At 44.0% G+C, this 13,472-nt stretch overlaps 1 protein-coding gene across 5 annotated transcripts in view; it reads right to left on the reverse strand.

The window, feature by feature from the left end:
• The window catches only part of NHSL1 (NHS like 1), a 229,975-nt gene that overhangs the window by 6,394 nt on the left and 210,109 nt on the right, over positions 1 to 13,472 (reverse strand). For 3 of the 5 annotated variants that reach the window (XM_059400812.1, XM_059400813.1, XM_059400817.1), the window contains exons 5-7: positions 10,725 to 10,856; positions 909 to 4,148; positions 265 to 397 (exon numbers count right to left, since the gene is read on the reverse strand). In XM_059400812.1, coding sequence (XP_059256795.1) covers positions 265 to 397; positions 909 to 4,148; positions 10,725 to 10,856 — 3,505 coding nt within the window. The remainder of the gene's footprint in view (positions 1 to 264; positions 398 to 908; positions 4,149 to 10,724; positions 10,857 to 13,472) is intronic. The other 2 variants (XM_059400815.1, XM_059400816.1) reach the window with 1 other exon arrangement.

Consider the following 13,472-nt stretch of genomic DNA (forward strand, 5'->3'; position numbering starts at 1 on the left):
GACACATTGCATTTCTTGCCAGCAAGCGCAATGCCGAGCAGAAGGCACCACATGGAGTCTCTGTCCCCCATATCATCATAAAAATCAGTGGAACAAAGTAAAACAGAAATTGGGAGTCAGAGGAAATAAGAATACAGAAACACAATAAAAATAAATGATCAAGCTAATGGGTGACAGGAAAAAACTCAAGGAAGACAAAGTGAGGAAGCATTTAGAAAGGTAGACTCATACAGATCAAAATTAAGAGGAAGGAGTTTTAGATACCTGTGAATAGCTGCAAAAAGGTCTTCTGTGGTCCGGGGTCTACTGGGGGTCATCACCTCATCACTCCCTTCTTCCCTAAGGAAGTCACTGGCTTCAGAGGAAGAACCAGCTGTGTCAGGCTCTGGCACCCCAGCTAGAAGCAGTAAGCACAGGACGCACAAGTGACTTAATTTCAGTCTTCAGCCAGGCTTCCCAGTATCCTGTCCCTGCCATTCCTGCCAACGGAGGACCACAGGACAGGCAGGCAGTGGGGTCTGCCGTTTTGATCTTCGATTCTGATCAGGAGAGCCAGAGCTCATTCTTTTCTGTTGAAGTCTAGAACTCCTACTGAATCTATCTTAAATCTTGTTGTAACATTTCTCTGCAGCTCTCCAGAAGGGAGCCTACTCCTCCTTGCTATTTAATAATTACCCTGTCTGCTGCAGACCACCCAACCCCTCTATTTTCTGACGTTCAGGAAGCAATACCCTGAGATCTCCATTTTTTTTTTTTTCCAATCTCTTAAAATGCCTAGTTGGTAACCTGAGTGTGTGGCCGACCCGGCAGCCCACATGCTGCTGGCTTTCCAGGGGACACGCACTAGCCTTCTCTTCTACATGGGCTGCATATGGTCCAAGGGGAATGAGAGAGAAAAGCATACTCACGCCCTCCGTCCTGGAGCGACAGGCAGCTCTCCACGCTGCCTCCACCGTCTGCACCGTTCTCGGCACCTGGCTCCTCCCGCGTGGGGGCTGGCGAGACATCGGGCTGCACCATGGGGACATTGGCTTTCACTCTATCCGGGGACGCGGCTCCTGCGGCTCCTCCCTCGAGAACCAAGCTGCCAGAGCCCGTCTCCTCAGCACCAGCCCTGGCTCTACAACTCTCTGTTGCCTCTCCCCTCGTGGGAATGGGTGATGCTCCGCTCACGTTCTCCGCGGGCTCCGCTGTGAAATCTCTCTGCGGAGGCGGCACCACGAGGAACAGTTTGGGCTTCTTGGAAATGGGGGGCGGCTTCCTGCTGGGTGAAGGGCCGGGGGGCTCCTGCAGCGGGGTGGCCCTGGGGTCCGGCCCAGCCTCTGACTCCCCGGCGCTGCCCGGGCTGCGGCTCGGGAGGCCACGCTCGGCTGCACTGTCCTGGTGACCCTGACTCAAGCTCTTGGCAGGAGTCGGCGGCGAGCTTGTCACAGAGGCAGGCTGGCTTTCACTCTCCATTTCATTTATGCTATTTCGGGATTTCATGAAAGCAGATGGCTTTAAATGATACTGGGGAACAACCGGAGTTAGTTTTTCCTGAGATACTTGTTCATATAACAGTGCTTGCTCGGTTCCTGAGTGCTTTTTCACGGGCCTCAACTGTACCATCTGCAACGCTTCGGTGGTTATCAGGGGCATGGGGGGTCTGCTGCCCTCCTCCTTGTTAGGAGGCTGCCGGAAGGCCTCCCGGGAGCATTCTGGCTGGGCAGATTTTTTCAAAGAAGGCCTGGCATCTTTCATCCATTTGGGGTCAAGGGGTGGGGCAGGCGGGGGAACTGAGGAGGGTCCGGAAGCGGGGGCAGGCGGCAGGGAAGCAGGGGCACCCAGAGTAAGGGGGCTAAGTGCCCTGTGGGGAGGAGGAAAGCACGCGCTGGAGGGGGGAGAGAAGGGAGTGAGAGCTTCAGGCGGCGGAGGGGGGAAGAGGGGAGACTGAGGCAGAGCGCCGTTGGGGGAATCCGCTAAAGGCGGGGGAGGAGGAAGGAAAGGAGACTTGTCCGCAGGACATGGTGAGGGAGGAGAAGGAAGAGGGGCAGCGGCAGGGGGAGACGCCAGCACCGAATCCAGCTTCTTCATGGTCCCGCCTCCTTCCGTGGAAGTGTTGGAAGACAGAGACGTGGACGAGGAGGAGATGGAGACTGAAGATATCAGAGAGGACTTCCTTTCTGGCACCTTGGGCTTGGTCTTCCCCTTCCCGTTCGCTGGTGACGCTGACTTTAAAAACACAGGCACGGGGGTGAGTGCTGTGGGTGTGTTGGACTGGCTGGAATACCCACTGGACGGAGAAGTGACCCTGTGGGATTTCTCCGGCGATGTGATCTTTGGTTTGATGGAGCCACCAGGCACTTGGGGCATCATGGTCCTGGCTCCCTCGTGGATATGGTGGACTGGCCCGTTCCCGGCCAGCACCCCGCTGCTGGCCGAGCAGCCCCCGCTGGCGTGCCCGGGGTCTTCCTGCATGCCGGTGTAGTCAATGTAGTAACCCCAGGGGTCCGTGTACTCCGACTTGACGCTGCTCGTGTCGCTCTGCGACGGCGTGGCCCCGCACAGGGAGTAGACGTTGGGGGTGGTGGCCGAGGTCATGCTGCTGCCCCCGCTCACCGTGCTCTGGCTGCGAGAGCGAGGCAGCCAAGGCTCTTCGAAGTCACTGCAGGGGCTCTGCGAGGGTGAGCTGCTGCCCTTGCCCGGGAGGTTCAGCTGCAGCGAGTGCTGGAGCGAGGCGATCAGGCTCTCGTTCAGCGCCTGCCCGTTTGACTGGATGCCTTTCTTGGGAATCCTGCGCAGGGAGTCCGTCCTCGAGGGTGGCAGAGGCGGCTTCTTCGCTTTTTTCAGAGAGATATTCCGCGAGAGAGACTTGTCACGGAAATGTGACCGGTCCCCTTGGTTTTTCTGAGCTCTCCCATCAAACACGTTGACCACACTGTGCCTGGGGTTCCCAAAGCCATCGCTACTGTTCTGGTTTCCAGATCTGCATCCCGGGTCAGGCTGCATAGATGTGTAGTAGCCATCATGCTCCTCTGAATACAAGGACCTGGCATCATCTTTGGTGGATGTCTGGTCCAAACTGCAGCTGCTCACGTTACTCCCAGGAGTGGAGTAGCCAGTTGCCCCATGTGCCTTCAACGGGGATGCCTGCCCGTTACCAGAGGCACTGTATTCCCAGGGCTCGGAGCTGCCGGGCCCCGTACCTCCAGAGTAACTGGACTCACTCTTGCCATCCATGTCCTGGGCGTGGGCTGGAGAGCTCAGGTGGTTTTTACAGTTATAGCTCATGGCTTGGGATCCATTCTCCTGATGTGCTGGCATATTAAGAGAGACCGCTGAGTCACAGAGCGACAACAGCGTGGTTGCAGCGGGGGAATGGGGACCTAAGGCCTGTGAAAGAATGCTGGGGTGACCCTCTGTCCAGTTCCCACTGGGAGGCTGATGGTCCTCTTTACTAGCATGCCTGGAGAGGAGGTGGTCTCTGGATTTTATCTTTGTGTACGAAGAGGAGCTGGTAATTTTGCTGTCCAGCTGTCCTGAACTCTGAGCAGTGTGAATAATAATAATCTCCGAGGAGGAAGAGAGTGTGGCATTTGGGATGATGCTGGTGGAGTAGGTGGCGTGAGGAGAGACCACACATGCTGGGCTGATTACATTCTCAAAAGGCCTCAGCTCCTGGGACTTGGGCCTCAAAAGCATTCCAGTCCTTGAGGCTCCTCCTAAATGTCCTAAGTTTTCATCTACTTGTGGGTGATCGCTGTGGTAGGCGTAAGGGCCATCCAGGTCTTCTGTGGGGCCCAGGGCTCCCAGCCGTGGCTCCAGGGACTGAACACTCGCCCTTGCCCCAGAACGTGGGAGACTGTGGAAACCAGCATCACTGTTGAGCCGGGAAGGGAATACAATGCCCGCAGAATCGCTCAACACAGACATGTTCCCAGAGGAGCCTGAGAAGTGGCTCATCTGGGCAGCAATGCCTTGGCCCTTCTGTGCCCTGATTCTTCTCATGGAAGGTGGTACAACTTTCACTTCCTCAGTCTGACAGCTGGAGTCCCTGGTTTCTGAGCGCTGCCCTGCAGACCGAGAGCTATCAAGCCTTCCTAGTGTAGAGTAGTGGTCTGGGGTGTATACTGAGTGACCCCCAACATCATCTTGGCCCGTGCCTGATGCTGGAGATAAAGCAGAAAGAGGCTTGTTATCTAAAAATATCTTAGTTCATCACCTGTATCCTCATCCCCTTCTTACCCTGTTGTATTTAAAATATATATATATTTTTTCTACTTGATCTCGTTTCTTTTCTCCTATAGGCACCAGAGTGAGAGTTTAAATAGATACTGACAGCTCCTAAAGTAAAAACCTTTATTAGGAATTTCATGTACATCTCTTGATTTGTACTTCAAATCCTCCTATAGACTAAGGGCTACATATGGAATTCTCAGTTACTCTCTTTGAGATCAAGGCTGAGTGCCTGTTGGAAGATCTACTTTTCAAAGAACCTCCTTTTAGTAAAGATTTCAAGGTGGCCTGTCACCCACCAGGTGACTGTACAGGGCATCTTGTCAAGCTGTGACCATCCTTCCCAAAGACAGATGAATGGAACGGTTCAACAGGAGGCTACAGAGACACTATTTACAAGGGATATCGGTATAGAACAGTGTTAATTACATTAATTTTTTATGTCAGAAGGAAACCTAAGGAAAAGTGATTTACAGGCCCATCTGTGTTTCAACCATTCCATTATCCATCTTACACCATTGTCATCTGTCTGTCAGTGACATTCAAAATCCAGAAGCAATCTGTTGTGTTCTGGTGGGGGGAAAGCAGCAGGAACTGATCCAGTGAGCTTTTCCTCAAATTATGGTTATTCATTTCTTGGAGCTTTATAACCAAACTGAGAGTAGGTATATTTAAAGAAAATCAAAGGGGGAAAAAAAAAAAAAGGCATCAAGAGGGCCAAACAGAGTGAAATGGATGAGAAAAAAAACAAAACAAAAAAACAAAAACAGGGGCGCCTGGGTGGCTCAGTGGGTTAAAGCCTCTGCCTTCGGCTCAGGTCATGGTCTCAGAGTCCTGGGATCGAGCCCCGCATCGGGCTCTCTGCTCAGCGGGGAGCCTGCTTCCTCCTCTCTCTCTCTGCCTGCCTCTCTGCCTACTTGTAGTCTCTGCCTTTCAAATGAATAAATAAAATCTTAAAAAAAAAAAAATTAAAAAAAAAAAAAAAAAACAAAAACAACCCTAAAGTGTAGGTAACAGTTAGATTTCAAGCCACCTAGAACGGAACAGAATCTTTAAAAAAAAAAAAAAAGAACAAAAAAACCACCATAAACCAACAACTTAGTCAAAGTGGAGAGAGAGGGGAGAAAAAATATCAATTCATGCATAGTAACCACTAGGATACATTAAATCTTGAAAAATAACAGTATAACCAGTTTTATTCTACATTGTTTCAAAAACTTAAAAAAAAAAACCAACCATCTCCAGCAGGGGTTTTGCTGAGCAATGCAAGCTGAGTACTTGCCAGCATCTTGGCTCACTTGGGTGAGGACACTGGTGGTGATGGGATTCCTGGGAACTCCCTCCCTATCCCACGTAAATTTACCACTGTCCCTAGCTGGCTATAAAGCACTTTGCTCATTTGAACAGCAAAGGATATTACAAATATGGCAGCAATGTTCTTGTATGAAGCACAAAGGAGATGTCATCCTATGAGGAATAGAGCATAAAGTACCTGTTCCCTCACTTGTGATGATGGAGACTATTTTCACACCTAAAATAGCAGAGAGCATCTATCTCCTTCACCTACCCTCTGCGAGGCACACTCACCGAAGACAGACAGATACACACACATACACATAAGGCTCTTCCCTAGAAAGAGAGGAAGTGGGCAATGGGCAGGAGGAGGAGAAAAGTCCACTTTGAGGAAAGAAAACAAAAGATAAAGTTTTTGCCACTTGGGATTTCTGAAGGGAGAAACTGACTAGTTTGGCTGTATCAGTTTGCACCAGTTTGGTTCCAAATATTCAAGATACCTTATTCCATTCAACAATGGATTTTACTAACTTTTTCTTTCAAAATTGCAATTGTTTTTGCATGAGATCAGTGGTAGATTTTGAACTGTCTGTAAGAGCCATAAACAATATACTGATTCTCTCAGTTAACAATTTTGAACATGAAACCATTCTAGGCTCCTGAAAATGGAAATATAGCAATTTGTCCACCATCTATGGCCCAACACAACTTTCTTATTAAAATAATGATTTTTTTTCTTGGGGTGCCTGGGTGGCTCAGTGGGTTAAAGCCTCTGCTTCAGGTTAGGTCATGATCCTGGAGTCCCAGGATTGAGCCCCGCATCGCATTGGGCTCTCTGCTCAGCAGGGAGCCTGCTTCCCCTGCCCACACCCCCAACCCACCCCCACGCCCCACCTGCCTCTCTGCCTACTTGTGATCTGTGTCTGTCAAATAAATAAAATCTTAAACAAAAACAAAAACTAAAACAAAAAAACAAAAATAATGATTTTTTCTGAAGACCTTTAAAAATATACATAAAAAATAACTCATTTATCATCGATTTTGGGATCCCTGAAGTTCCATTCCCAGAACAGAGCCTCTAATATTTTCACAGTACAAAAAGTGTCACATATTAAAGGACACAAATAAATGGATCTTGACCAGAATTAAATAACAGAAGGAGACTATGAAAAGACATGTGCAAACAAATATAGACCTCTGAGGTGTTGTTAAAACTCTTAATAGGATGTATCTGATTATAAAATATAATGTAAAGAAATAATTATATATATTTCTTACTTATTACATAATACTACAAGGGATATCCAATTTAAAAAAAAAAAACACATGTAATCACGGGCGCCTGGGTGGCTCAGTGGGTTAAAGCCTCTGCCTTCGACTCAGGTCATGATCCCAGGGTCCTGGGATTAAGCCCCACATCAGGCTCTCTGCTCAGCGGGGAGCCTGCTTCCCTGCCTCTCTGTCTACTTGTAATCTCTGTCAAATAAATAAATAAAATCTTTTTTAAAAAAACATGTAATCAATGAAGACATTGACAATGAAGACAGATATCTGCAGGTTAGTTAATTTAAAGTTTAATATGTGGATTTATAAAAAGTTGTGTCTGATCTTATGTTCCTAGTGTTCTTAGTACAAACTATCAATAATTATTCAGAAGGGGATTCCTTTTATTTTATTTTATATAAAGATTTTAGTTATTTATTTGACAGAGAGAGAGAAAGAAAGGGGTGGGGGAAGCATGAGCCGGGGGAGAGGAACAAACAGACTCTTTGCTAAGCAGGGAGCCCATCAGTAGGTGAGATCCAGGAACCCTGTGATCATGACCTAAGCCAAAGGCAGCAGCTTCACTGCCTGAGCCACCCAGATGCCCCAAGAAGGGGATTCCTTTAAATGAAGCTTTTTCTGCTTGGGAAGAGGTACTGGTCTAGAGGTATCCAAATTATTCAGTAACCAAATATAATTATATAACAACAAAATGATCCTATCTGATTCTAGAAGATGAAAACTCATGAGGGGTTGTTCAAATACATTTCTATGTACATTTAAGATAATAAGAGTAAAAAAAAATTATGGAAGGCAACAAGTCATAAACTGCTTGAAACAATAAATATCATATCTTGACTTAGCATTATTAAGTGGCTCACCTCTAGAGTCCATTATTTATGGATTTTGAAGTGAAAAGCACGTAGAATTAAGTACAATCAACTCTCTAATTCTGGAAGAATCTCTGGTTAGATTTTTTTAAAAATCCAAATCCCCAACAACTTGGGCAAGGTCTAGTGAATAGCAAGTATCTTTCTTAGTGAATGTCTTTTTTTTTCTGATAATCATTTCTCTTTTTACCTCATTTGTTTGACAAATTCCCTCCATTTTATATCTAGAAAAGTCTAATTTTTACGGAAAATACCAAGTGTTTGTTTTAGAGAATCATTAGTTAGGTGTTACAAAGCTTTGAACTACCAGATAACTTAACAAGTACAAAATATTGGGGAGAACAGGCAAGATCACCCAGAAGTCATAAAATGAAGAAAAATGTATGATCCAAATTTTCTGTTGAATGTTACTGTATTTAATTGTTTTCCCTTACTCTATCAATCCTTCAAACTAGCCTATCTATAAAACTACAATTGTTTGTCTTTTTTTATTTTTCCCTTCTTTCTTTCTTTTTTCTTCTTCTTTTTTACAGTAGCTCTAACTTAGATACAACTGTCCCAGGTGACCACCAGCTAGGATCCAAATCATGTCATTGACTATGAAATGACATCAACTGTCTCCTGCTTGGCAATCACAATGCAATGATATGGGGAAAGCTATTTTCTTTCCTCCGGCATTACTGGTGTTTCTGTATTACATGCAAAAGAGAAATGAACATGGGGCCCTGGGGGCTCAATCATTGATTTTAAAAATAAAATTAGAGAAGACATGATTTACCTAGGTGATCAGATCATTCTAGCAAGGTCAAAGAGGCAACTAAGTTACTGGCTCCATACTGGTTGGTTTGGTAATAAAAGTGATAAAACTTTCTATCTCTGAGGTTCTAAAAATCATATTATATATACACATGTATAGAGCTGAGGGGCATAGAGAGAGAGAGAATTCATGTTGAATACTTGTGTGTATATATATCTTTACCTGGGCCTAACTGTTCTTACACTCTTTGCAAAAAGCCATCCAAAACCTACCTGTTTGGTAGTACAGCCACTAACATGTAGACTACCTCAAAACATCAACCTTGTTATCTTACAAAGGGTCCATCTTTAAAGTCACTCCTTTAGGTTAAAGAACGTCCCCTAAAAGACCATTTTTTTTTTTTTAAAGATTTTATTTTTTTATTTGACAGAGAGAGATTACAAGTAGGCAGAGAGGCAGGCAGAGAGAGAGAGGAGGAAGCAGGCTCCCTGTGGAGCAGAGAGCCCGATGCGGGACTCGATCCCAGGACCCTGAGATCATGACCTGAGCCGAAGGCAGTGGCTTAACCCACTGAGCCACCCAGGCGCCCCCCCCTAAAAGACCATTTAAAATACAAATGTTACCTGAATGCTGTAAGATATGAGTACTGAACATATGAGTATGTACTAGTTTCTTACATTAGTTATCTGTCACCTAAAGGAGAGGAAAAAAAAATAATAAAGAGTCTGAAAGAAGGAGAAGGACTGGCCCAGATCTGGAAGCAGATGCAGCAGTATGAACCAAAGACAAATTTCATAAATCCTATGGATGCGGTCTTGCCTCTGTTTGTGATAAAACCCTGTATTATGAAATAAGATGGGCACCTGTATGCCATCTGGGTCACTGGAACTACCTAGAGCAAAAGTAAAGCATCACTATTCTTGTCCCACTGTGGCTTTAGTCTGGAAGGTGGAGTGTACGGACTGCAGAACTGGGTGGCAGTACGAGAGAATACCAGGTAGAGAAGAGCCTTCTGTCCCTAATACAAGGCATTTAAGCAGGGGTGTTGAGAAAAAACGCACAGGAACAATGTCGGCAGCTGCAATGCCACCTCAAAGTGCTGTAACAGAGAGATCACCACGGTGAGGATAGACTCATTTTGACTCAAAGACTCCTGGGCACGTTCAGAAATAATTATTCTGAGTTTCTAGACTATAAACTTCAACAGGAAATGAAAGTAAACACATCAGGTTAACTATAAGGAAATCACTCCACAGGCCTGCTGAAGAGAAGAGGCAAATTTCAAAATAGGTAGTATTAAGTTCTCAACAGTAATTATCAAAGCAGCTCTCGCGCGAACATATAGTGAACATATAGCACCGGGCACCAAGTGCTTCACCTAAGTTCATGAAGTCCTCAAGCCACCCTGTGACATACGCCCTGTTAGCATCAGCACCCACACTTCTTGAATGCAGAAGTAGACTCCGAGAGGTCAAGTAATCAGCTTGAGGCCCCCCAGAGAGTAAGGGTTCGAATCCACGCAGCATGGTGTCAGAGCACCTGCCCCTTACCCAGTATGCTCTCTGCTGCCTCTGGAGACATTCCCAAATGGGCCCAGTAAAAACCAGAGAGAGGAAGTGAATATAGAAGGAAAGGATTATCCAAAGCACATATAAAGATAAGCAGAAATAATCTGGATACGTGAATTATGAAGTAAATAACCCTTTCCACTAGCTGCTCCCCCTAAAAGGGGAAGGTGTCTTTTTTGTGTTTTTATCACAGGTTGGAAAATACCAGAAACCTATGAAATTGTTTCGTTGGAAGCTCTCCTAAGGCACTATCCAACACAAATGACTATTTGTAGGGTACTGGAATTTACTAAATATCCCACACCACTGTCTCTTGGATGACAAAACGCCACCAACACTGTCAGTATGACTAGGGAGTCAATATTCATAATTTGAAGTCCTAGAATGAGTTTTCAGTTTTATGAAAACTTAAGATTGAAATGGAAGGTAAGTTTCGTTGTGGAAATACCCGGTGTGCCAAGGTTCACAGAGAGGAGGACATGACTGTACATTTCCATCATCCCAGTTAACAGTTTTCATGTAAGCTCTTCCTGTTCCCTTCTCACCAAAATTCAACAAATCATCTGCATGGGATGTTAAGACCTGCACCCAGTGCCTCACTCAGGAGGAGAAGCGGTCCCTCTGGGGACACCACACGGCTATCAGAATGTATTGATCTCATAAGCACGGTAATGAGGTTAGCGTGGTAATGCTGAGCAGTAACCAGGGGCAACAGAATACAGTTCTGATGAGCCATACCTAGCTCCTTCTGTATGTTGTCAGGGATTCCTGTAATAGTCTTTCTCCTTTTGACTTTCTTCGGTCGTCTTACCAGAGTGTCTGTGTAAATTAGAGACCGCCGAAGGCTGGCCTGGCGATCGAAATTCTCCCCTAATATAGAGTAGTAGAACAAGCAAAGCAATGTTATTTTCAAGCAAGCCGACACCATGCACTTTCTTCCAGAAGCTGGTTGTAAAATGATAAGAAGGTATTAATAATGATGTTAGCCAGTCATATGATGATGGATGAATGCTGAAAGGACAAAAAAAAAAAAAAAAAAGGAAGGAAAGCACATTATCATCATAAGGCTTTTTTTCTTTTCTTTTTTTTTTCCATTTCCAGGTGTGTGTCCTTCCAAAGGAAACACCTTGATCTCATTTGCAGACATTCTGGGGTAACAAGGGCCAATCTGTTAATAACACACCTGAAGACTGATTCTGTGTTATTTTTAAAAGATGGCTCATTTGGAAGTGTTTTACATAGGCCTTCTACTGAAATCTCTCTTAAATCAGTGTACTTGAGATGGCAGTGGGCATATTGGGTTTATTTGGTTATCTCTTGTCTTATGTCTTGTCCTCTGGAAGGATACAAATAACTTATCAAGAGCTTTTTCTTTCAGTCAGGGAGGCTGACAATTTGGACAGGCTGTGGTTATTGCTATGGTGTGAGATACAACTATCACGACCAATAAAAAGCCTTATAATGATCAAGTACTTTTACCACAATGAGACCCAGTAGCTAGCACTGCTGTTGTTAAAGCTGAATTGCTTTCTCTGTTTTATAATCACCTTTTACAATTGATCTTAATTCAGACATTTCCCGTAATTTTACAATCAAACCTAGAATGCCATATCAACAGGTCTTTTTTTTAATCTCTACATTGTGAGCTTGTGTGATTAACACACCAATGGTTAACACACCATAAACCATAAAATAATACAGTATCAGTTACTGATTGGTCTGCTTTATTAAATTATTTGCCAGTTTAATCAAATAAACTTTTATAGCACTGTCTTGTTAAATGGTTATTCTCCTCAAAAAGAGATTTAAAAAATATATTATGTACACAAATTATACACTTCCATCACTCTTATGTTGTAAAAAAAAATAAGTATGAAAACATTTACTCTTTTTAGCAATACTGACGCACATTCATAGTGGTATGTTGTAAACAGTTGTACCCTCTATTTAAATAGGAATAAACTGCAAAAAGAAACTTATCTAAAGAGAAGATAAAAGATCTGAACAATCAAAACGCAGTTCACCCAGGAAGCAACAGACTTAAATAAATACTGGCAACTTTGAAAATGCCTGCAACTTTGTTCCTAATGGAGAAAACCAGAAAGGACTGAGAGAAGACAGTGAGACACCAGAAGGAGCCAACCCTGTGATAAATGCACCACTATGTGTGAGAGCATACATGGTGCTCATAAGGGGCAAATGAGTTCCTGCGGCAGAGGAAAACAATTTTCTTGTATCAAGGCATTAAGAACACACAAAACATTGATAGTTCCATTTACCCTCTAGTTTTGCTTCCTAAAAAACCAAAAGATAAGGCACCCAAACTCCAAGGAAATTAAGAAACAAACCATGAGAATGGACATTGAAGACCTATGCCGTTAAAGGCACCAAACTCTCCACCTTGCATCAGGACCTAAAAGGTCTGTCCCTCCTGGTGGACTAAACATTTCTTGAGGGTAGGTATCATGACTCACAAACCTTAGCACCCCCTGTGTCACTTAGACACAAAGTGGGTATTTAATAAATACCTGCTGAGAGGAAGTAAGTCCCCCCCCTTTCATTGAAAAACAGCCTTAGTCATGGTTCATACTTAGAAATCAGCCTTAGTCATGGTTCATACTTAGAAATAAACGTAGCTAACTCAGACATTAGTACAAAGCCAGTTTGTCAAAACTGCTGAAGCATGTTTACCCCTCTATTTATCTTCCAGGTGGAAGCTTGTTATTCCACATGGCAGAATATGAAACCTATGCATAGATACATTTCATTTGAAACATTTTTTCTCTTCAACTAAAATGATGAGCCCCTACAGGACTATGACTAAAGGGATTAAATTGATTTTCCGGCTGGCAGCTCATTGTGCTAATGTCCTACCTCTATGCCTGGCCAGCTTCACTCTGGATGGGAAACAGTATATTTATCGACATTTCTTCCCCCTGCTGAACCTGACTGAAAATCAAACTGGATGGTCAATGTTCATCCAAATAAATGAACATATGACAGTTCCCTACGGGAAGCTACATTTTAGTTTCAAAGTCTTCTAGGGCTTCAGAAATACAACATTTAAGTAGAAGAAGCTATATAACACCTATGTCAATTTGACTGCTAAAAGTGAAGAATTTAAATACAATGCTTCTTTATATCAGAATATGAAAAAAAGCATCTCTTTATGAAATGTAAGTGTATGTATGTGAACACTTGGATCCAGAAATACATAATTAGGTACTATATTTAATTATTACATTTTGGAAAATGTTAACACACAAAAGTCAACTGCATTTTGAAATAACTCATACTGCTCACTTCTTTATTGTCATTCACCTTTCCTCTGTGGTAGCTGAACGACTCCTTTTAAATTCTATGTACTTCATATCCACTTAAGTCCTCAACAGGAGAGAATTAGAGCTCAAAGATATAGCACTGCTTACTGTTGTTACAGTGCATTTCATTGCAAATAATTCTTTATTTCTGAAGCTATTGTTACTC

Source organism: Mustela nigripes, chromosome 5, assembly GCF_022355385.1.
Source record: "Mustela nigripes isolate SB6536 chromosome 5, MUSNIG.SB6536, whole genome shotgun sequence".
Taxonomy (NCBI): Eukaryota; Metazoa; Chordata; class Mammalia; order Carnivora; family Mustelidae; genus Mustela; species Mustela nigripes.